At 49.1% G+C, this 25,400-nt stretch overlaps 2 protein-coding genes across 5 annotated transcripts in view; both read left to right on the top strand.

Moving 5' to 3' along the window:
- The window catches only part of LOC135394733 (uncharacterized), a 29,463-nt gene extending 26,686 nt beyond the window's left edge, over positions 1–2,777 (top strand). For all 3 annotated transcript variants that reach the window (XM_064625632.1, XM_064625633.1, XM_064625634.1), the window contains one exon: positions 288–2,777. In XM_064625632.1, coding sequence (XP_064481702.1) covers positions 288–2,404 — 2,117 coding nt within the window. In that variant the 3' untranslated portion in view covers positions 2,405–2,777. The remainder of the gene's footprint in view (positions 1–287) is intronic.
- An 879-nt stretch (positions 2,778–3,656) lies between these two features.
- LOC135394734 (uncharacterized) overlaps positions 3,657–25,400 on the top strand; it is a 32,469-nt gene continuing 10,725 nt past the window's right edge. For both annotated transcript variants that reach the window (XM_064625635.1, XM_064625636.1), the window contains exons 1-7: positions 3,657–3,734; positions 4,023–4,194; positions 4,439–4,591; positions 4,665–4,867; positions 5,077–5,268; positions 5,996–6,071; positions 6,129–25,341. In XM_064625635.1, the coding sequence (XP_064481705.1) occupies positions 4,042–4,194; positions 4,439–4,591; positions 4,665–4,867; positions 5,077–5,268; positions 5,996–6,071; positions 6,129–25,341 (19,990 nt within the window). In that variant the 5' untranslated portion in view covers positions 3,657–3,734; positions 4,023–4,041. The remainder of the gene's footprint in view (positions 3,735–4,022; positions 4,195–4,438; positions 4,592–4,664; positions 4,868–5,076; positions 5,269–5,995; positions 6,072–6,128; positions 25,342–25,400) is intronic.

A 25,400-nucleotide genomic window follows, 5' to 3' on the forward strand; every position in this document is an offset into this window, starting at 1 on the left:
TACCACCGGGCGCTGTCTTCGGGTTATTCGTGAGTTTTAGTGCATTGTACACTATCGCCTTTGCCTACGTAAGGAATAGCATGGTGGTTCTGCGCACCGCGCTAAGCTATCTTTATGTTTGCGCGTGCGCAAGACCGCCAACAGTATCCCTTACGTGCGCAAGGGCGATAGCGTACGATGCATTAAAACCCTCTATTGTCACCAGATTATCATGCGTTCGTCCATCTTGTGCTCCGCTGTAAATGTGGTGGTTGAACATCTAATTAAAACCACGACTTTCTTTGCAGAAGGCCACGCTTTTGTTGTAGGAGGTCAAGACGTCGAAGCCCCCAATCAGCCGCTAACCAGCATTATAACTTCTGATATATCTAGCAGCAAATTCAACTGGAAGGATATAAAAGACGTTCCATTACCCATTTCGGCTTATGCCGCCCTCGTGCTTCCACCGTTGGAAGAAGGCTATAGAGTTATGGCTCCGAGTCTTAAGGCCATCAGGAGAGAGCCGTCAAGCCAGGAACCGCGCAGCGACGAACAAGACACCAAAAAGCTTGCTACCACAAAACGACACACAGAGGAGGAACCTCCGCGCCCTGCGGAAGCATCTCCCAGAGCCGTGGCAGCTGCACCTGTGGCCGTCACAGAAGCAGTAGTTACAGCCACTGCTGTTACTCCAGCGAAAGCCAGCAGAGCTCCTCCCAGACCTTTAGGAAAGCAGCCTCATCCCGGAAGCGAAGAGCCATGTATGGTCGTCAAAGAACTAAGCAGTGTTAGTTCAACATCAATCATTCCAGTGGAAGCGAACAGGGAGTCAAGCCTAGAGGTACTGCCACCACCTGCTAAAGAGGCGCTTATTCCTCGGACAGAGAGGATCACAGTTTCCGCAGCTCCCACTGTAAAAGCTTTTCCAGAGCCACCTAGTAAAAAAGCACCAACATCTCCACCCAGCAGTGAAGGGCCATGCTCTGATGCACGCGCTGAGCCGCAACAAGTTGTTCGCCAGCCAGAAACTAGACCAGAAAAAATAACACCCAAACCTCCCTGCGAACAGCCACCTCGTACCGTAGCAGTTCCACCACCGTCTGAGGCATACGCCGTTACGGCAGTCCCGCTTGTAGAAGCATTTAGACAACCACAAGCCAGCGAAAGCCCAACCAGTCCTGCACCTGTTGCTCCTCAAGAAGTCAGTAGTGAGCGAGAAGCAAGACCTGTAAGACCCAAAGAGCAGCCTATTCCTGTATCGCTTCCAGTTTTGACGACTGCAAAGGAAGAAACAACACAAGAACTGACACACTCACAAGCCAGCAAGCAGCCATCCGACATCGTAGAACCGGCTCGTCAACGTTCTAATGAAGAATTACGAAGCCCGAAAGACTCACAAAATGTCGAAGGAGTCTCATCACAGCCTCACAGTGCCGTTGTACCGTACGAAGAACAGCTACCTACTCGTAGAGAAGAGCCCCCTCACATGAAGCTCGCAGGTGTGCCTTCAAATGAGCAAGCCCTAAGTACAGCAGCTCCTCCACATCAGGCCAGTAGAGATCTACATAGTGCTCCGCAATCGGAGCCTCACTCTGATAGTTCTGCAGCACCACCATCCGGAGAACGGTCTGCGGTTCTTCCTCGGAATCAAACCAGCGCAGGGCCACACACCCTAGATCATCAAGAGCTGTCCAGCCCCGCTGGATTCACATCGCTCCCCTTCAGTCCGATTGCAGTCCAGCAGCAACCTGGCATCGTCAGTATTGAACTGCCGACTCCCATGGGGCTCTCACATCCAGCCAGTTCGAAGGAGGATAGTCCGTCCATGCCCGCCTCACCAAAAGCCGAAGCGACAGTACTTCCACAAGATAGTATAGAGTCATCAAGTGTTCCGGAACTGGAACATCTACAAGATAGTAAACAGCCACCTAGTCACATGTTGCCACCACCACCTCCTGCAAGGGGACCAACAACAGCGACAGCAGGAACACATCGTTCTAGTGCAGGTTCACCAGGCGGAGAGAGTCCAACTGGAACGACTCTACCTAGTGGGCTGTCACCCGTGAAGGTTGCCTCACAACCCGCCAATGGTGGTCCACAAAAATCTATGTCGCCGCCATCGTCACCTGGTTCCATCCCACCAGTGGCATTACAAGCTCCTTGCACCGCAGTCAGTGCAGCGCAATCCAGTTCTACTGCAGCTACACTCCCAGATGACATTGAAAGCTCGGGCATGCCCCAAGAAACTGCACAACCATCAGGGGAGAATGATAGCAAAACTCATGCTGACAAAAGAATTGTAGAAGCTCCTCACACATCCGTCAGCGAAGCAACACTTGGTTCCCAGGTAACCGCATCCCCATCTGCCAGTGAAGAAGCGAAGCCCGTGGACGTTGCACGCACTAAATCCTCAAGCCCACCATAACACAGCTCTTCGAGAGAGGAACAAAGCAAGTCCCACGAACGTGATGGACAGTCAGACACGCAATGGATGCGTATACCAAAAGTACTCCCGCGCCGCCTCTCAATTCAAATGAAATTTCGAAACAGAAGCGTTGATGGCGCATTCAAAAGCCACCTCCGCAATCGCGCAGACATCAGCGAGAATCAAAATGTCACAGCTGCGACAGCGTACACAACATATATGTTGCAGAAATCTGGACGCCCATGCATAGTGATTCTAGAAGGAAATCTACCGCAGAAATCTATGCACCCGCCGCCTCTGCGATTCGACTTGCCTGAATAGTACAAATAAATTGCGACCACGAAAAGGTGAAATATACCAGTTTTACGATTATTGTGAGTCTGTTTACTTTAACGTAGCCGGCTGGGCCATACATGCAGAGGTTGAATAAAAACAAATCCATCAGAAGGCAAGTACAAATACGCCACGCCAACAGCTTACATTTCCGGAGTTTTCTGGTCTGTGTATGCATCGCGTAAGTCATGTCTAGGCAAACAACTCTCCGCATGCTCTTGTGCGCTCGTTTAAATATGGGGGAACAGCTGAAAGAAAGCGCAGAGACTGTGCTTAGTACGCCGCAGTGTAGCAACCTTGTACAATTTCCATCATACTAATATAGCGTGGTGCTTGCAATTTTTCCTTTTAATGGGTCGAAGGGCTGGCAGGCGGGCATTCCAGTAGCAGCACCTCTCGGAGCAACAAGGAAGCGCTGGGCACAACGACATGCACGACGAACTTTCCCATGCGGCACAATGCTCTGAAAGTACGAGTGCACAGGGGTGGACTGGCAGCTCTGCAATGCAATAGAGAGCACCGCACCGACAGAGCGTCTGCCAGCCACACTCGCTTTCAAAACAGTATGCTGCTTGGGGTATTTCGTAGTGAAATAAACCCAGTAAACCTCTCCTGCGGTTAGACCATAACATGCAGGCTATAACGGACAGTCACCCTTCATAGCAAGCAAACTGGGGTTACATGTTGCTCATACTGCATTTACTGCTCTTCTGACGCTGCATACGACTTGATCATGCATTCCAGGTGGTCGATTGCGATGCATATGCGCTTTCATTGCGTACATGATGCAGTCAGTAAAACACATTCGTTAGGTGCAGCAGCCTTTGTAGCAGCACACTCCGGCAAAAAGAAAAGGAGACATTACGAAAACTTACGTCATCAACAACCCTCGAGGCGAGCAGTGGCCTCCCAGCACGTGGCGCCTTGGAAGCTTTCGGTTAGATGACACAGCCTTCTGTGGGCATATCTTGTGACCGAAGGTCCAGGCTGCCATAGGGTAAGCCCCACTGACATTTCTTTTCCTGTGGGGAGAACATGAAATCATTCACTTGTACTCTTATATTTCACTCGGGTGTGTAAATTATATATGTTTCGTTACTCTTCTTAATATTGCGAGCCGATTAGGGAAACGATGCGCGAATGTATCAGAACGGTTTGCTTTTGTTACAGCATATTTGACGTTTAGTTTTGGAGACACCTTGACGGTTAAGGAATATTATTGTTGCTGCATATTTTTCCGCTCAGCATAACCCACTACTGGCCGTTGAATTTTAATACTACGCAGAGCAAGTGGCGCGGAAACAATGGAGCCGCCGTGTTCTGGGAGTTCTGCTCGACCATATGTGGACATCATCGTCGACGATCAGGCTTTTCGGATAGAGCGAGAGCTGCTGACCAATTGCAGCCCATTCTTCAAGCGCACATTCGAGAAGGATGAGAACAGAAAGAAAAACAAAGTAAACTATAATCCAGACATCCCTTTGATGCATCGCAGCCCGACGTGGGCCTTTTGGGCTTTTTGCTCCTTCGCTCCACTTGGAATATTATCAACTATAGCAGCATTGCCAAAATGCGCTCGAATTATTAGATACGATATTTCTGTGGCCGAACTATGTTTCATGCAGTGTGTTCCTGTGTTTTGTGGCAACTTGTCGTGTACAAACGGCAGAAGGTAGTTTATTGATTATGTAACCTACGCAGTTGAAACTCTCCGGTGTTTCTGCTGCTACTTTCAAGATTCTACTGCAGTACATGAACACAGGTCAATTCATCGTGACACCAGAAAACGTGACTGATGTTTTCAGCGCAGCCTTCCGCTTGCACATGTCAGAGGTCGTCAAAAAGTGCATACAGGTGAGTGTCATTTTTCGCACGTGGCTCAACGCAAGAGTTGGGCTTCAAGTATGCCACTCTGCACTTCATCCAGATGGAAACTGAGGCGACTCCGATGGGACAACAGATGTTGATGTACTCTGCTGCACGGAGGCTGAATCTCGAAGATGAGGAGAGGCGGTCCTTCAATTTCTTGACGTCTCACTTCACGTCTGTCGCTACTACCAAGGAATTCCTCGAGATGGAAATGGAGGATGTTATGCAGCTCATATCAGCCGACACCATAGGCTGCCGTCGGTGAGTTGGATGAAGGGACCTTTGTGGACCTTTTACGTAGACGTAGACGAAGAGATGACCTGACAATGATGCCAATGGCACCGGTCACAAATCGTGATTGGAGCAGCAGCCATACGATGGCTCAAATAACGCCCTAAATTATGCATTATAGTACGGTCTCTTGATGGTTGTCCATAGAGTGCATGAGAAGTTTCGTTGTCATTATGCAGTGAAATGGAAGTGTTCGAAGCTGCCATGCGATGGCTGAATTACTTCCCTGAGCAACGTTACAAGCAAGGGGACATACTTATGAACAAAGTGCGGTTCGACAACATAAACCTCCAAGAACTGCACCAATGTCTCGAATGTCCGGGGGTCTCCGACATGGGCGACGTCAGCAGAAAAATCGTCAGTGCCATCAGGTGAATACGGATGATGGTCACCACTACAACTTTGCATGATAATGGTAACTGTAATCGAGCTTGGGTGTGTAGGGAGGTGCCACATGATACTGTGAAGTCAGATAGCCGGTTAGGGAGCTCCTGTGCCGCTTCACCTGTGCTGGACAGACGAACAGGCGCAGGAGCTATCACGCGCAGTCTAACGCAGTGATACCAATACCGCGGTGCCGTGGTATCACTGTGGAATATTTCAGCTTCTCTCGTAGTGTCCGACTTCATGATTGTATAGGGTCAACTAAGATAAAATGAGGTCCATGAGGCACCAAAGAACTCCATTGCACCACCCATCCATTCATTGCATTTTTCGGACACCATCGGACTTCGATCCTTATTGTGAAGGGGCACATTATTTCATTCCCCACATCACCATCGGCACCGGGGCAGCATATTGCACCAGGCGATGAGTCTCTCCATTCATCTCAAAATAAAGTTGTTGTTCCATTGCACCAGGAAGGCGCATGGTAGGCACGTTCATGAAAGGTTTCAAGGAGAATTGTTTTTAGGCGAGGAGGTGCCTACAGCTGAATGGTCCTCGGCATTGCTTTAAAAAACCGAAACCCGTTGTTCAAATGCTATTTAGCATTGCCTACAAGACGCATCTAGCGGACAGAATTATATTACATATTTTTGCCATGATTGCTATCAAACACGGGTTATAGCGAATCTCGATCTCACCTGAATCCTGCAGCGCAAGGCTCACCAACCCAAGAGGCGGTATCAACAGGAAAAGGAGGCTGTACAAGCCACTGCCAGAAGTGCCCATTGTAAGTTCAATCGGAAAACAGAATCACTTCCAGTTCTGATTCGAAACTTGTTTCTAGATATCTGCCACTGCCCACGCGAAGGACGACTCGCACTCAACGACCACAAAAGCGGTCCCACAATCTGTCGATCCCACGAGTGGCACCTGCACATCAGATCGTTCCTGGAAGGATAAAGCAAGCCGTAGCAAAGGTGCTTGCCTGGTGACCAAAGAGCCTTCAAAGGGAGGCTTCGCAACCCAGCAAACATCTAATGTCGACAAAGATAATGACCATAAACATGAGTCCTTCATCGCTGGACGTCATTCAAGATTCTACTATGACAGTTTCTCCCACTATACTCAGCCGCAGCGTCAAACAGGCAACGTCAACGCATGCAATCAGGATCTTGACAATTCTGGATCACTTATTGAAGAAGAAACGCAGGCGATGCGACGCATGCAGTCTCAGTTAGAGGAAGTACATACAATCCGCAGAGTGAAAAAAGCAAAATCGCGACCCGGCGCTGGTTCACAAAACTTGGAAGAGGACAGTTTACTCGTCTCACGAGACAAGAAGAGCGTTCCGGCACCAATGCCAGTCATGGGCGTACCAGTTCAACCAGAAAGGTTCTTCCTGGAAACACCAAGAGTCGTTTCCTTCCCATGTAGGACGCCATTAGAAGATATAAAAGTGCCAGCTTCAGAAGGGCCGCACGAGGAAGCGGAGATGAGGACACCTGAACTCTGTTCCATGTCTTCGGGTCACTCCGTAGGTGAAGTTCCATACACTGACGAAGCACGCACTGCCAGTCCAATGTCCGGTGATGCATGCTCCGTTATGTCGGCCGTTTCAACCAGACCTTCCAGTGTTTCCTTGGGTGAATTACGTGCCCTTTCTGAATATGCAGAGTCTTCTAGTGCGCGCACCGAACTTAGCTTGTCTTCTGTGTCTATGTACAGCCTTCCCATAGAGGAGCAGTCGCAACCGGAGATATTTCGAAGGGTGTCGAGCGTTAGCAGCGACAACAAACAATTGCAAAGTAGTGCTTCGAGCACCGAGAGTAAAAACTCAGAAAAATCGTTTCCCGCCATCTTTTCCGGTGACTGCACTGAGTTGTCAGACTACAAGACTGGTGGATCAGAAATGAAGTCTTTTGAAGCTACAAAAATTTTAGATGCGCTTGGGATGTCGGGTACCGTTAATGTCACGAAGATTGCTTCGATTGAGGGTGCTTTGTTTCACCGCACAATTGGTGAAATGACTCCCTTGTGTCCTGCAAAGAAAGAGAGCATTGTTCAGATGGAAGTCGACGTTACGGCAGGAGGATTTGAAACGCCCGATGTCATGAGCGTTACCGACATTACTCAAAACGAAGGCGATACGAAGACTCTTGAAGAAGGACCTGCTACGCCGTTCTGTGACCCAGTTGACAGCCTTTCCAAGCTGTCACCCATGCACATGGGTCATCTTGTGCAGGAAAATGCAATACGTCCATCACCATTTCAACCTCGTAGAACAGAACAATGGATCGCCCCACAGTTGCTCACCGACTATAAGCTAGGTCGCCTTGCAGAGACGATCAACGCATCTCAGAGAGAGGTTTGTGTGCTTGTGACGCATACAAAGCCCATACGATTTGCCCAAGCCGTCGCAGAGCAGAGAGATTCCCTGGACATTCTGGGAAGTATCGGTGGCATTGATGGAACTCAAGAATCATCCAGTTCACACGATGGAGTTCAAGTTCCTGACGGGAATGTACTCGAGCTTGCAGATCACGTTCCTCTACTACACGACGATTCAGAGCATCGCTATGGCGAGGACACAAGTGAGGGTGAGGCGCGACAGAGTGTGTACGATCCACGAAGTTCTGCAGAAATCGTATCGTATCCACCTGAAATTAGCAGCACTCACGGTGGGCTCCCACTGGCTGAGTTTCCCAGTCAGGACAATTTTGGAACTCCACAAGGTACGCTGTCTTTTGATGTACCTTCGAATGAACTGGTTGCGCGGGACATCGATCGCACGACTGCTGCACCTGCCGAGCTCTACGATGCCAGTAGGCCCTTTGAAATGCTTCCGAGCCATCTGACTGATAGCCCAGCAGAACCACTGGTGCACCAAGAGATTGTAGAGGAAGAGAAAGCGCGAGGACCTGCCGAGGGCACAGTTTCGCAAGATATTCGTCACGGAAGGGAGGCTGAGTCACCAGATGAGCCAACTGTCACAGAAGTCGGGAAGAGAAGCGAAGAATTGAAGGAAAGTGACGAAAGCGAGCCTGGCCTTCCGCATCTTGAAATTGAAAGTCTTCCTTCGGAAGACGAAAGCTCAGATAGGGGTGAAGTGAGGGCATTGCTAGCACACGCACTGTCACCTCCAGTGAAAGCCTCTGAAAAGGCACTCGAACCGTTTACGGAGGCAACTGGAAGCGAAATAGTAGAGAGGTTAGAATTTGAAGATCGGGACCTGTATGACACTCATCCGCACAAGGCACCTGATGCACCTTCGGGTGAGACCACTCAGCTAGCACTCCACACGTCGGCCACGAGCAGAGAAATGCTATCTTACACACCAGGCAGTGCTGAGTCAATACCTTACGACGCAATAGAAGGGAAAGATAAACCGAACGTCGGTACGAAACAACATGAAGTACACTTGGATGCTTTCCAGGCGGAACCAGTGGAAAGTGCTGAACTTGTGCCGCTACGAACAGATGAAGACAAGGATGTGATGTCGTACGACCTGACTGAAACTACTGCATATGAAGCCGTGAGACCAGTAATTGAGAATAAACTAACGGAACACACACCCTTTGAGATAAGGAAACCGACTGAGCGACAAAGTGTCGTTAAAGGTGCTGTGTATTCGACACCGGGGCAGGCAGAGGGATACGCAATAGTTGAGCGCACAGGCAACGAGACTCCAGAAACGCTTCAAAAGTACGAAATGACGGAACACGAGAAACCTCAGCCGCCAGCGTCACTGAAAGCGCAAGAGATGGCGCAGCCCACGGTAGAAAATACACCGGTAGAGAAACAGACCAACGAACTGTCCGAGCAGATTGAGCACCCGGCATCGGCGCGGGTAGAAGAGGCTGAACTAACCGAACAGGTGACCTTTGAGTCACCGAAAGCGAGAGACGTAAACGAGGTAGCAGAAAGCACGGGATATGAAACCCCGAAACCGACTGAAAATACTGCAATTGCAAAGCCCAAAACACGCGAAGTTCTGAAACATATCGACGAGGATAAACTTGCTGTTAACGCAATACATGTTTCGTCACAACCTGTGGAATCAACAAAACCCATAAAGGTGAACGAAGTTGTAGAGTGGGCGGCGCATGGAGCACTGCAACCGGTACAGGAAAAGAAAATCGTCGAGCGCACGATAGGTGAGACATCAAAACAACCCACAGAGGACTATGCAGTAGAGCACGCGGTAAGTGAAAAAGTTGAATCCACTGGCGCCAATGAACTTGTAAGCCTTGGGGGTCAGACGCAGACTCAGGCGCCGATAGAAGCAAGGAGGCATGAACTTGATCGGAGGGAACATGGTCCTCTTGAAGAGAGTGGACAGCATGCAATAGAGCATGCAGCACATGAGTCATCGCGGCTTTCAGAACATGAACTTGCTCTGCACACGGGATACGAGACACCTGTATTGACAGAAGAGACATCGAGAATGACAGAGCACGAAGTTGCACAGCCAGCAACGTATCAGGTACCGGACGTTGCGGGAAAGCATGGACATCATGAGCACCTGGCGGGTGCAATGCAAGAAGGCGAGAACAAGGTGACAGAATACACAAGGCATGAGCTACAAATTGACAATGTACACGACCTTGCCGAACACATGTTGCCGGAGCCGCTGAAACCAAAAGACACAAACTCAGTATTAGTCAAGCAAGATGAAACACATCTCGAACCACATTTCCAAAGCTTTCACGTAGATCTAAGTGAACAGCTGGAGCCTCGGGCTGAAGATGTCTCTGCTGCAGGGCTTGTCGATAAAGAGATCAGTAGCAACACTGCCCTGGAACAGGCTCGCCGTAGTGTGGATCAGCCACAAGGCGCTGAAAACAAACGTGAACCCGACCTTGAGCAACATTGGGTTACTGAACCCCAAAATGACGCGCATATAACGGAGATTCAGCACCCTACAACTGATATTAGTGAAGTCACAGCCAAGACTCCAGACGTGGCGTCAAACACTATGGTCGATTCTTGTGAATCTTTTCAGAGCACTATGTCCAAAGTTCCCGACGACGAGACAGTTGTAGCTGTCTTGCAGGAAGCAAAACAAGAGTCACTAGTGGAGGCTGCAGAAGAGCCTGAACCAATCGTGAAAAAACCAGATGTCTACCAAGTCATGGAAGCACAAGATGAGCATGATATGGTATTGAGTGAAGCGAACTCAGTTAACCATATGTATCAACAGCTAGTCTCACTTCTACAGGACGATGTCATCTGTGCGCATGGTGAACTGGGACGAGACGAAATACGTTCACCGGTAGGCAGGAAGAACAGTGCTTCCGTATTCAGCTCTGACGCGGAGTTACCCTCCGCTGGTTCGTCAACCGTGCGTACCATCAGTTCCAGTGCACTGCCAAAGGATGATGACATCTCGGACACATCCGAAGGTGTTCCAGCTGTACCTTCCCACCTATTTGAGGACCACAGGAAGGACAGAAGTGGCGATGTAATCGTTCAGACCGCGAGCGTCTTAAATCCTGAAATACAATCGCCTCACGACTCACAGCACACAGGTGAGCAGACAACAGCTGAAGGAAATATCGAGATACACCCGACCCGGTCTGCGGAGTTTGCACCGTCTCAGGCTAATAAGGACAACCAATCGGAGCACGACGTTGCTGATTTGCGTGACGGCACAGTGCAGGATGAAAATACTGGAGAAACTTTCAAGGAGGCCGACTCATCAATGGCTATTCAACAGACCAGTAGTCTGGCGACAAATTTTATTAAAACGGAGTTCAACAGAAACAATCCGACAGACTTATCAGTGGCATCGATTAACCCCGGAGGCCCTTATTTTTTACACAAAACCAGAATTGTCGCAATGACTCCCACACACTCGGTTGAATTAGTTGAAGAAAACATTACTAGGGAACGCTTACAAACCACCATCACTGAAGAGGTGGAAGTAGCATCCGAGAGTATGGAGAAACCGGGCGAGAAACCGGCCGAGACACCACCTGACGCTGCGAATCCTGGTGGTCCCGAGAATAATGACGAGGGCAACAACGCTAAAGATGATGAGGCGGAAGGGCAGAAAGAACACGCAGAAAAGCGAAAGAACACGAGACTCAGCAAATTGGGTTCCAAACAACCCGTCTTTTCACGCACCCGTATCTACGCCGGCGGCTCATCTCATAAGTTGGAGTTACTGAACGAAAAGACTGCCATCAATGACAAGGAACTTCATGCCTTAAATAACGAATCGAGGATGCGACAGTCACCTTTTGCTGCGGCGAAACAGAATGAGCGTCGCTGCTGTGGTGTACCGTCGACAACGCAATCAAAGACTGATGGCCAGGGCTCACCAAGCAGGTCCAACTACGGTGAAAAGACAGAGGGCGTGTCCAAACGAGTGGAGCAAATCATAAAGAAAATATCTGAAGTTGAAATGCACAGAAAAAGCTTACAGAGTGCATGTGGCAAGGAGTCGAACAGAGCAAGACGGATCGCGATGCAGCACGATCTGGATCGACTGAAAAGTCATGAAGACAGTTTGCACGAGGTCTTGAGAGCTCTGGCTCCTTCGATAGCTCCTCCAACAATCCTTAGCGAGCCTGAGGAAAATTCTTCCAGTACGGACGGAAAGGATGCAGCACGGGAGGCTGCCCCTGGCCACCAACCTACCCCTGAAGACATCCGAAGAAAGAACAAATCCGCTGCTCAACCTCTGCAGGATACGAATAACTACAGAATTACGTCTGCTTCAGAAAGTAAGCCAGCCACACGCAGGAGGCTTAAGGATAAGACGACAGATCCTGTTCTCACAAGCACGCAGTCCGTACGACAGACTGAACATGCTGTTTCGTCTTTGCCAGACCAAAGGACGATAGAAGGTACTTCTTTGGGTAAGATGCCCGTCCCCCCTAACCGAAAAGATGCAGCGCATCCTATCAATACAGGGCACATTAGCGTGCGGAAGGTGCAAATCCCGGAGGTGGAGAGAACGCTTGATGCGGTCATCAAGAACGGCAAAAATAGAGCCCTTATTTCCGCAGAGAATTCGTTCCCTCAGGAGATCAAGAATCAAGATCCGCCGTCAGTGCGTGACGACAAGAGTGAAAGAGTTTTATTGAGAAAAGAACACGTCTCTAAGATTACCGCACCTGTGACTCCACCCTTACCAGATAAGAGGCACACGATTGTAAAAGTTCCTGTATTTAAACCAGTAAAAAGAAAAACTGACGAAGCTACTGTAGTTGGCAACAGACCAACTGTAGTTGGCAACTTACCATCTCCGCCAACACTCAAATCGACGAAAAGCAAAAAGACCGCCAACACGACTGGTGACTTGGTGGAGAAGAGAGACCAAATCTTTGAACGTAGGCTCGATGGCGCCACAATAGCTCTGAAGCACGAGGAGGAATCTTCATCCTACGAGGATTTTGAGAATAATAATTACGCTCAGAGCATGGAAGAACCTATCCAAAGCCTTCGAGACACTGCAGACTCAGCGAACAACAACTTGACAGTTGTCGCTACACGTGGAGTTCCTGGTTACCGTGCTCCATGCAAGCCATCGGACACGAGACAAGACAAGAAGCGCACTGACCTCGGGGTTAGCAACACAGGAAATGAAAAACCGAAGATCAGTCTGATGTCCGTGCCAGCAGCGGAAGGTGCAAATGCTTTGGCTCTCGATGTTGTCCCCGAAATCTGTGCTGATTCGGAGAATCTAGACGACAGAATAGAAATATTTCGCATGGCCTACAACGAACCACTACAAGAACCATCTCTACCCAACATAAGCCTTGCCGACTCTGACTCAGATGCGGACGACAACACCCTAGCAAAACCACAACTGCCTAAAATGGCTGCGTCTTCCACCACTGCCGCCAGAACTTCCACGAATTTCGTACCAGCGTTACCCACACGTTTAGCTGGTGTAGCAGACCATGTAAACAGTCATCCATTTATAACGTACGTTCGAAGGACGGTTGTGGAAGACAGGGTTGTAACCTGCTCCACTGTTAAGAAGAAGAGCGCGAAAAGCGTGATTAACAGGCTCAGCGGGTTGGAGCACCGTGACTCTAACGTAGACACGACAGTCAAACATGACATTCACAGCACGCGAAAAGAAGAGACTATCGAATCTCATGATCCTAATCTAAACATTACGGCTGCTCCTACCAGTTTAACGGGCACACATGCAGTGTACATACCGTCTCCCACCTCGCCAGAAGCAATGCACTTTCCGATGCAATCTGATATTCTTTCCATGGAATCTTCACCTAAAGCGGCACCTCCGAAGCCTCGCGTTAAAAAACCGGTGACTATACGAGTAATCGACCAGTATGCGTCAGAGGCCTCGAAAACGGCAGCGAATCCCCTTGACGCTGCTTTTGAGCCCCACTCAATTTTGAAACCTCCGAAGCCCGAAGTTAAAGAGGAAGATGTGGTTGAAGCGGTTGAAGTACAACATGAGGAAGAGGATGAGGAGGAAGAGGAGGAAATGTACGAGCCTCCAGCATCTGTCATGGCACGATTAGGCCGCAAAGACTCCATAGCTGTCGCTAAACTCAAAAGGATGAAGCCAGAGGGTGACGCGGGTCAGGAAGCTGAAGAAGCGGGGGAAGAGGATGAGGACCATTTTTTAGACAAGAGACATGAAGTGCAGGATGAAGGAGGAACAGGGCTTGATTACAAAACCACCACTCTCATTTCTGAAGATGCCAAAGGTGAACCCGTGCCAAGTGAAGACTCTGCGCATCAAAGCGCGGGTGGGAGGCAGGATCACATCGGGGAAGGAGCAGGCGGCGCGAGTCAAGAGAGAGTGAATTTGGCAAACAAATGTGACTTACCTCCTGGAACTATATCAGAATCAGCGCTGCCCTCGACAGAAGCAACAGCAAAAATATCGTACGGTTCTATTAGTGGGAAAAAGGAAGCACAACATGACGAGCTTGTACAACGGATCACAGGAGATCACACGATGAAGACGGAACGACAGGAAGAGATAGTGGCGGTGGAAGGTAGCAAAGTGCCCGAAAGCAGATCAATGTTTGACAGTTATGTACCAAGCCCAGGTGATATTCAGGAAGCACAGAAGGAGAACGCACCTGGAAATATTTTAGGACGCGGAGGCGACTTCGTCCTTGGGCTTGGCATTCAATATCTTACAGAGAAAAGTGATAGAGGAGGTACTGATAGAGGAGGAGTGACTGAGGAGGTAACTCGTGATAAGAGCCAGGTCGTAGAATCTGCCAGCGAAACCTGCGTGCCGTCAACAGAAATTCTAAAGGCGACAGACTCAACTCGCACAAGACCCGAAAGCGAGTCTGTAACAGTAACAGCGCTTAGTATACACCATCTTCCGGACGGGGACACAGAACATGGCAAAAGCACGCCGTTGATGCCAAGGAGTGAGGGGCAACTATCGCCAACTAAAACCCCAATGCAAGATGAGAGTACTACACGGTCCGCTTATCTCGCGCCTGAAAGTAGAGCTGACAGAGAAGAACATGAGGCGCAACTCTTCACTGACGATAAAAGCAGACTTGGAGTGACGCATGATGGAATCGAGGAAGCAGCGTTAATGCAAAGAACCAAAGAGCAACCGACTGCGATAAAATCTTCTGTGCAAGATGGGACAACTGCACAAACTGCTTATCTCGCCTCTGAAAGTGGAGCTGGCACGGAAAGAGAAGATGGGACGCAGAGCTTCACAGACGATACAAGCAACCTTGCGGTCGCGCATGATGAAATCGAGGGAGCAGCGTCAATGCGAAGAAGCAAAGAGCAACCGATTGCGATAAAATCTCCTGTGCAGGATGGGACAACTGCACGAACTGCTTACCTCGCCTCTGAAAGTGGAGCTGGCACGGAAAGAGAGGATGGGACGCAGAGCTTCACAGACGATACAAGCAACCTTGGAGTCGGGCATGATGAAATCGAGGGAGCAGCGTCAATGCGAAGAAGCAAAGAGCAACCAATTGCAACAAAATCTCCTGTGCAAGATGGGACTACTGCACGAACTGCTTATCTCGCCTCTGAAAGTGGAGCTGGCACGGAGAGAGATGGGACGCAGAGCTTCACAGACGATACAAGCAACCTTGGAGTCGCGTATGATGAAATCGAGGGAGCAGCGTCAATGCGAAGAAGCAAAGAGCAACCAATTGCACCAAAAACTCCTGTGCAGGTTGGGACTACTGCACGAACTGCTTATCTCGCCTCTGAAAGTGGAGCTGGCACGGAAAGAGAGGATGGGACGCAGAGCTTCACAGACGATACACGCAACCTTGGAGTCGGGCATGATGAAATCGAGGGAGCAGCGTCAATGCGAAGAAGCAAAGAGCAACCAATTGCAACAAAATCTCCTGTGCAAGATGGGACTACTGCACGAACTGCTTATCTCGCCTCTGAAAGTGGAGCTGGCACGGAGAGAGATGGGACGCAGAGCTTCACAGACGATACAAGCAACCTTGGAGTCGCGCATGATGAAATTGAGGGAGCAGCGTCAGGGCCAAGAAGCAAAGAGCAATCAATTGCAACAAAAACTCCTGGGCAAGGTGGGACAACTGCACGGACTGCTTATCTCGCCTCTGAAAGGGGAGCTGGCACGGAAAGAGAGGATGGGACGCAGAGCTTCACACACGATACAAGCAACCTTGGAGTCGGGCATGATGAAATCGAGGGAGCAGCGTCAATGCGAAGAAGCAAAGAGCAACCAATTGCAACAAAATCTCCTGTGCAAGATGGGACTACTGCACGAACTGCTTATCTCGCCTCTGAAAGTGGAGCTGGCACGGAGAGAGATGGGACGCAGAGCTTCACACACGATACAAGCAACCTTGGAGTCGCGCATGATGAAATTGAGGGAGCAGCGTCAATGCCAAGAAGCAAAGAGCGACCAATTGGAACAAAAACTCCTGGGCAAGGTGGGACAACTGCACGGACTGCTTATCTCGCCTCTGAAAGTGGAGCTGGCATGGAAAGAGAAGATGGGACGCAGAGCTTCACAGACGATACAAGCAACCTTGGAGTCGCGTATGATGAAATCCAAGGAGCAGCGTCAATGCGAAGAAGCAAAGAGCAACCAATTGCAACAAAAACTCCTGTACATGATGGGACTACTGCACAAACTGCTTATCTCGCCTCTGAAAGTGGAGCTGGGACGCAGAGCTTCACAGACGGTACAAGCAACCTTGGAGTCGCGCATGATGAAATCGATGGAGAAGCGTTAATGCGAAGAAGCAAAGAGCAACCGATTGCAACAAAAGCTCCTGTGCATGATGGGACTACTGCACAAACAGCTTATCTCGCCTCTGAAAGTGGAGCTGGGACGCAGAGCTTCACAGACGGTACAAGCAACCTTGGAGTCGCGCGTGATGAAATCGATGGAGAAGCGTCAATGCGAAAAAGCAAAGAGCAACCAATTGCAACGAAAACTCCTGTGCATGATGGGACTACTGCACAAACAGCTTATCTCGCCTCTGAAAGTGGAGCTGGGACGCAGAGCTTCACAGACGGTACAAGCAACCTTGGAGTCGCGCGTGATGAAATCGATGGAGAAGCGTCAATGCGAAAAAGCAAAGAGCAACCAATTGCAACAAAAACTCCTGTGCATGATGGGACTACTGCACAAACTGCTTATCTCGCCTCTGAAAGTGGAGCTGGGACGCAGAGCTTCACAGACGGTACAAGCAACCTTGGAGTCGCGCATGATGAAATCGATGGAGAAGCGTTAATGCGAAGAAGCAAAGAGCAACCGATTGCAACAAAAACTCCTGTGCTTGATGGGACTACTGCACAAACAGCTTATCTCGCCTCTGAAAGTGGAGCTGGGACGCAGAGCTTCACAGACGATACAAGCAACCTTGGAGTTACGCGTGGTGGAATCGAGGAAGCAGCGTTAATACGAGGAAGCAAAGAGCAACCAATTACAACAAAAACTCCTATGCAGGAAGGGACTACTGCACGAACCGCTTACCTTGCCTCTGAAAGTGGAGCTGGCACAGAAAGAGAATATGAGACACCGCGGTTTACAAGCGATACAAGCGAACTTGGCACGTTGTATGATGGAAACTGGGGAGTAATGCTAGCTGCTGAGGAATATATCTTGCGAAGAAAAATTTCTCAGGGAGACGACGTTACAGAAGGTAGAAGAGCTAACACTGCTCCCCAAACGAGAGAGAGAATCGTTTCAGATACGACGAGAAGATCAGAGAAGTCTGCTAAGGATGAAGGACTCCAAGAACTTGCACTAGTGAGCGGACACGAATCGCCAATTGCAACCTTTAGCGAATGGGCTGCGAGACTTACAGCACACACGGCATCTGAAAGTGAACATTACACGGAAAATGTGGGAAGATTACGGGACGCACAACGCATTTTTGATGGTGGTACAACCGATCACAGCACAAAGAAAGCAGCGCCAATTGCGCCAACAGAATCTTCTGGGACAGACCACTTCATGACGGGAACAGCGTATCTAGAGTCTGAAAGCGACACTGTCGCAGAAGGCGGTCTCAAGCAGCAGCAATACACGAAGAAGATTAGTGGCACAAGTGCAGAACGTGATATAGGTGGGGAAGCAGCACAACTGAACGAACATGTATCTAAAGACAATGAGGAAAATACTACAACACGACGCGCTATCCTTGTGTCGAAAAGCTCGGCAGATGGTGGGCTTGATGCGGAACAGTATCTAGAGAAAGCTACTTCAGAAAGATCGCCGTATCGTGATAAGCTATCAATGCCAATCTCCAATGAACCCGCATCGCCAAGAGAAACGTCGGAGAGACATTGGGGTGCAACAGGGGTGACTTACAGGGACTCCGGCGCTCGAGTCGATACGGAAAGCGAGCTTCAAACCGCAGGTCAAAATATATCCAGTACTGATAGTGCAGCAGGACATGAAGACGCTTACCTAACAGCGACTATCGATGCTAACACTGAAAAACCTCTACATTCGGAGCCGTCACTCTCATTGATGGGAGTTGCCGACAAGAAAGGTGGTCCGTCATTTTCGGGAGATACCAATACACAGGATTTCGATTTCATTCCGAGTAGCCTAATTCCGGGAACGAGGACACCTTCAATAAGTACTCAGCCGCGTACCTACGGTGCAAGTGACACATCCCACACGTCACAGAAATTGTCTAGCATAGCTGTTACAGCATCTGCTGGTGAGGCGGAGAAATACGTGGATTCGTCGGTACTCACAAAAACAGACGACCGTTCCCGTGATGATTCCCATCCGACGACAGCCGCAGAATTGCTCAGTTTGCATGTGGAAAACACTGAAGCGCAAGAGTTGAAATACATCTTCGACGAAGAGCACCGGTTGGCAAAAGAAACGATACGTGTGTCTCAGTGCGGTAAAACAGCAGAACCGCCTGGTGACAGTTATGGGAGGCACGCTGAAAAAATTGAGGAACACCTAGTCGAGTATATCGAAGAACGTGTTCCTCACACTGCCAAACAATATGTTGAGGCAAAAGACGCGGAGAGTAGCGAAGTGGTATCAGCGTTAGTCACCACAGATGGTGATAAGACATCCCATCAGATAGATTCCACATCGCAGGTTGGAATTCAGCAAATGATTAAACCAGAAAATGCTCTGGAGGGGCACACAGATGGCGAAACAGTAGCAGCAGAAGGGGGTTCTGTTCAACAGTTCGAAGGTACGGGCGAAGTCGAGGTTACCATGGCACCACAAGACGTACCAGCAGGTGCATCTGGGGAGGAACATTACAATGATATGCAAGATCGGTCAATGCTGCCTCACCTCGAGATAGAGGAACTTATGAGTGAGGAAGATGCAGACGTTGCATCAAAAGCCAACATTGAAATGGAAGCAGCAGAAGGTATTGAAGAGAGTACACTCGAGGGAGCCAGTGAACTACGTAAAGATGAAGTGAGAGAACAAATCCTCGTTGAGCACGACATAGAGGAAGGTACACTATCATCAATGGCCACTGCACAGCATGTAATCATGAAATACCTGGAGAACATAAGAACACGCACTCTTGGTACGGCACGTGGTTCGTTTACACCGGAACCTGTGTCTTACGTTGAGCCCAAAGAAATGCAGGTGGCTGAAGAACGTAGGTATCTGGATACTATAAATCATGTAGGAGAGAAGGATTTATTTCCTCGACGGGAAGGTGAGCTTCCTAATGAATCCGTAACTGAAGTACTTGGAACAGGTCCAATTGGAACTGCGGTGGAGCGAGATATGTTGGGGGAACTTGCGATGCCAGAACTTAGGGATGTGGAGGAAACTCTGGTTCAACACTTGGTGAATCTGACCGGTGACAAAAGACTGGCGCGACCAAATGAGATTGAAGAAGTGGCCAATTTCCCGTGGCTTGCTGTTCAAACCTTGGTCTCTGATGAGATAGCTAGCTCTGTACCTTACCTTCCTGGCTCGATGACTGAAGCAATAGGACCGCCATCTGCAAAGCCTGAGGTACGAGAGCAGTCTCCACACACATCCTTTGTGCAAACGTCGGTACAACCTGAGAAATTCATGTACGGAGCAGAACGTTTCCCAGACGAATACGCAGATGATTCTGCTGTGGAACCTCTTAAGGAAGCAACTATACGACTACTGGATCACGCTGCGAAATTTCCTGCGAAAGAACACCCTGCAGCTGAAGCAACAGTAGCTGCTGTACCTGAAGTTGCTCGTGTTTCGGAAAACATCACAGATGCTCTGCCCTTTGCCCCCGAGGAAATTGACCTGGTGTCTACAGCAGCAATGTCACTACCGACATTAGATGTGCATGAAGAAGAACATGCAAAGGTGACAAACGCTGTCATTAAGCATGAACCACGAGACAAAGAAGAATGGCGTGAACGTACTGTGGCAGGGGAGACTGGCGCAGACACGAAAGAGCCTGCGTTAGTTGAGACTCTTGAGTCTTCTGTTGTGGTTCAGGATCACCTGAAAACAGTTCGGAGTGAAATGACGGTGCAGCCCATAATGAAAACATCGATCGGTCTGACATCGCTTCAGAGCATTGATAATTTAGATATCGCAACGTCATTGTCCTCTGCAGTTCCTGCACAAATAGATACGACAATGAACACACCTGCACGTCTGGAAAGCACGCCTGCAGATCTCCAAATTCGCGAGCTGAAAGCAGTTGACCTCCCACCTGCCGATGAACGAATAATATACGACGACATTGTACAACGAGAAAGTATTGTTAACGAATTGATGGACGCGGAAACCAAAATGGTTCGATATCTCCAAGACCTCTCCAATGCTGTAGTTGAAATACCAGAATACAAATATGGGGCGCATCAACCCGAAGTACGGGAGGGTAACGAGATGCTTCAAGACGCGCAGGAACGCAATGTGCCAGTCGCACATGATACACTTATTGAACCATCGGAATCAAGCGAGGTTCTTGAGGTACCAAGGATATTATCCCACGTCGGGGCACTGGGCGAACAAGAGTCTGATGACCTCGAACACACGTCACAAGCGTTAAAGCCAGATGTTTCTCACCTAGATACTGATCTCTTATCGGCTTTCGGTCTTTCTCACTCTTTCAAAGGTGGTAAGGAACTGCAGGGCGCAAATAACATGAACGCAGTCGAGAAGTCAGATGTGCAACCGGATACTACAGGTAAGATTTCAGATGAAGTCAGCTACGTTGCTGAATCCTCTGAAACAAAGGTTGAGGAATTTGAGGTATCGCTAGTATCAGACCAACGACCAATACTGGGGAAGCTTGATGAGACGCCTGTGGCCTGCTTCCACTTGCAAGCGGCGGAAAGAGAAATAGTGGAGGAGCTAAGCGCACTAAATGTGCTATGTGCCGACGTTCATCCAGGAGAGGCTTCAGGAACGGAGTCGTCTTTTGCTATAGATGACAAGGCCCTGAAGGACTTCGAAAGTATGGCAGATGTTGCTATAGCAGTTACTCTAAGATGTACCACACAAGACATCACAGAAGCGTCTGGGGGTGCATCAGGCCTTCAGCTCAAGAGCAGTCAGTCGCTAGACGCAAGTCTAGCAGAGCTGCAGGATATGGAAGTATGGGTAGTTAACGAATTAGAAACAGTGTTTGAAGCGTCAGTGCGGCCGTGTTTCCTCACTGGATACTCCAGCACGGTTGGTACGGAGCAGGGAATAGAGAGGTCAACACCAAGCTCAGTTGCATTACCTGCCCTGCAAGATGTGTCGCAACACATACCGAAAGTCCCCTCTCTGTTGTCGACAACAAAAGGCGGCGCACAACTACTAGATGGGCTTCCAAAAGTTACAGAACACGCTGTGACTGGGATAACAGGAGCAGCACAACTAGAAGCTGCCTCCTTCTCTGGAATTACTGCAGAAGTAGTTCCTCACGACGCAGTAATGTCACCGTCAGCTCAAGGTATACCGACGTGGGAAGCTGCAGAGGTTACAAGGCAAGGTGGAATACTACACAGACAAGAATCCGAAACAGAAGCTGGTGCGGACCATAAAGAACCTGCATTAATGGAGGTTACTAAGTCTCTCATAATGGTACAGGAAGACCTTAAATCACCTTCAGTTAAAATGGCGATGCAACCCATCACGAGAACATCGGCAGAACTGTCTTCTCCATTACTTGAGAGCGAGAGCATTGAAGAGATTGCAAGGGCAACGTCTTCTGGAGTTCCTTCGCCAGGGCATGCTTCTGTAGCGGTAGAGTCACAGCAAATACGGGAGCTGAAAGAGGCATACCTTCCACCTTCAGCACCAGCTGGAATGGTGTACGGTGAGCTTCCGGAACGAATGGCAGCAAAGGAATTCTTGGACACGGAAATCGAAATAGTAGGTGACCTCCAAGACTTCTCAAATAAAATACCAGAATACGAATATACGGCTGGTCAACTTGTAGTACCAGAAAGCAACAAGATGCTTCGAGATGGGCAGGGACTGGAACATACAGTGGACGTCCTTGCCGAGATATCGAACACGGGCGAGGTTCTTAAGGCACCAGACGTCGAAGCAGTGGAGGAACATGCGACTGAGGACCTTGAACATTCGTCGCTAGCGTTAGAACCAGATATGCCTCGCCTGGCGTCTAAAGACCGCTCTTATCGCGCTGTGGTTGCAGACACACATAAGGTGGAGAAGTCTCAGGCATTGTCAGCTGATACAGGTAACATTGCAGGGGAAACTCATTTCGCTTATGATGCTGAACCAACTAAATCTGAAGTCGAAAAGCTGGAGGAATCCTCAGGGTCAGGGAAGCAAGCAATATTGGGAGAGCTCGTTGGAATGCCCGCAGCATTTCCTCAGCTTCAAAATGTTGAAAACGAAATAGCGGAAGAACTGAGTGTGACACATGTGCTACGTCCAGAAGTTCATTCAGGAGGTGCTTCAGGAACAGATTCATTCTATGATATAGATGACAAAGCCCTTAAGGACTTCGAAAGTATGACAAATCAGGCAATAGCGGTTCTCCTGCAAAGTATCACACCGGACGATAGAACAGAAGCTCAAAGCGGTGTGGTGATCGACACAGGGCTTGCAGAAGCCAGAGACTCCAGCACAGTTTGTACAAGTCCACTAAGTCCAATTGGACAACCAACGATGCCAACAGTTTCAAGAGAGCCTCAAAAGGCACTGGCGACAGAGACTCAGGAATTCGCGCACGAGGCTGGTCTCTTCCCCAACAAATACACCAACGTTTCTGCAGTTGAATGGTCCATATACTCACGACGGTTGAGCGCGAAACAAGAAAAGTCCTCAAAAATTCCGGAATTAGGGAAGTCCAGGGCTGTCCTCGAAGGTGAAGCTTCCTCAAAAGTTCCAGCAGATGGAGAAACGAAAAGTTTGAAGCACGCAAAGTTTCTCGTAAGGGAGCCAAAAGTTACGTCTGTAGATCAAGAGTTACAAATACCAGTGGAATTAGATCGGCAAACTGAGGGGGCAGTAGAACCAGATCATGAAACGGAAATAATTTCGCAAGGATTTAAGACAACGCCCTTTGCTCAAACTTGTCTACCTGCACGCGAAAGGTTGACTCCGCAACTGCAAGACGTGAACAACGACGTCCATGTAGCCACTCGGGGGTCTGCTACGAAGGGAACCATAAGTGAAGAATTTGAAAGGGCCACTGATGATCATCTAAAAACCTCTCCCCTCACACAGGAATTGGTTGACATTGAAGTGGTGCCGGTAATTACTGGAGTAACTTCTGGAACGACACCAGGGACCATCGAGCACTTAAGCCAATTGGAAACCATGGTACCAAAGGAGAGACCTCTGATCGATGTCGCCCAACAGAGTAATGTCGAAACTGTCAGTCATGAACCCATAGTGCTCTGTGGCATGGGCGATGATGTCATAAAGTCCACAGATTCTGATACAAATGAAGTTGTTACGCCAACGTTTCCTGACGCGCCCCGAATGGACGATGACGTGTTCCCTGAATCTGAATATCGGTTATCAGTTGCATCATCATTAACACCATTGACCACCGGGGTTTTTACGCCAGCCAAAATGCAAGGCGACCTGCAAGACCAGGAAAGGTGGGAGCGGGAGACAAGGGAACAAAATCAGGAAATAGAGATGCGTAAAGATGCCGAATCGTTAATCGACGGAGTCCACAAGGACCCTGCAGACCGAGTGAAGGACGTTCACGAACTGCTGGTTGAAAAAATCAAGAATGTACAGGACAAGATCACTAAAGACCTCAGGAAGCTGTCCGAACCTTCGAAGACTTTGGGTACTGGTGCCTCCATGGATGACTTCGAGGGAGAGGTAAAGCCCGGTAAACGGAAAGGACAACAAAGGGACGCTGTTACTGAGCTCAAGAGGGCGTTCAAACTTCTATCGAAACTAAGTGGCGTGGAAAGTAGGGTTTTCACCAAAACGTCCAGATTCGTGAAGGTTCCCAGTCCTCCCGTTGTTATTGGCACAATAGTGAACACAGACAAGAAGAAACAAAGAAAATATGTGCCGCCTTTATCGACAAGAGAAGCTTGCGACAGGGAACCGGAAGAAGAATCCCTGGAAGATGACGCGTCGGCGGGCAGTGCCCAGTTGCAACGGGGCAGAAAAGCTTCCAGGAAATCAGTTGTTGAGAAACAAGATGAACTATGGGGAGATGACTATGAGTTCGAGCCGTGGTCGCCGACTTCTGGTTCTGACTACTGGAAAAAACAGTCAAGCGAAATATTTAACTCTCCTCTGAGCATTGATATTACGGATTCACAGGAATATAGGTGGTTCAGTTTGTTACCCGGAGACGATGTGTTGAGCAGGAAATCCAGAAGGAGACAGAGTACATACAGAAGGGAACAGGAGGCACTAAACAGACCTGGGTCCCACGAGGGCGCAATGCCAACGGCCCCATTTGCAGAATTGCAGATAAGAAACGCCGAGGCGGTGTCAAAACCAGGGGCATTGCTGACGCAGCAAGAACCACCGCTGTTTTTTGACACCGAATATCAGCCCGATATTGCGACAGATGGTCCCCTAGTCTCTTTAGCTGTAGACGCAGTGATCCAAGAATTCAAAGACATCAGGGATTTGACACGTAAGGAAACAAAACTTACACTCCAGCACAAAGGCGAAGCAAACCCAACTGAGAAAAAACGAAGTAGCAAAGGGGAAAGCGCCGTGAAGGACCAATCGGAAGTGCCTTCTGTATCTAAGAACGATAAGCCGAAGGAAAATTCCCAAGGCACAACTACTAGCGCTAACACATTCCCAGAAATGTGCACCGTGATGTGTGAATTACAACAATTGGAAACCTCCGTTGTGGAAAGAGCACAAGAGCTGTTGGAAGTACAACAATCGATAATGCCGATATTGCCATATGCACCCTCTCCACAAGTTGAAAATGGAATGACAAGACAATGCAACGTAAAGGAGTCTCCATCCATGCGAGCATCGTTCGGCGGTTCAGATGACGTACGTGCAATTGGTTCTGCTGGTATGGCATCCGGCATGAAGTCTCCGCTCGAACAAGACGATGGAATATCGGGTCAGAAGGCAACAAACATAGAAGCTGATGGCATATCTCAAAGAGAAACCAGAATACAAGAAGCAAGTGGACCTACGCGTGAGCTTTCTGATCTGGGAACAGAGTTCAATCCCTCGAATGGTGAGTGTATTTTCGCGTTAAGGGAACTTCCTGTGCAAGTCGCTGCAATGACGGTTTTC

Source organism: Ornithodoros turicata, chromosome 5, assembly GCF_037126465.1.
Source record: "Ornithodoros turicata isolate Travis chromosome 5, ASM3712646v1, whole genome shotgun sequence".
Classification (NCBI taxonomy): domain Eukaryota; kingdom Metazoa; phylum Arthropoda; class Arachnida; order Ixodida; family Argasidae; genus Ornithodoros; species Ornithodoros turicata.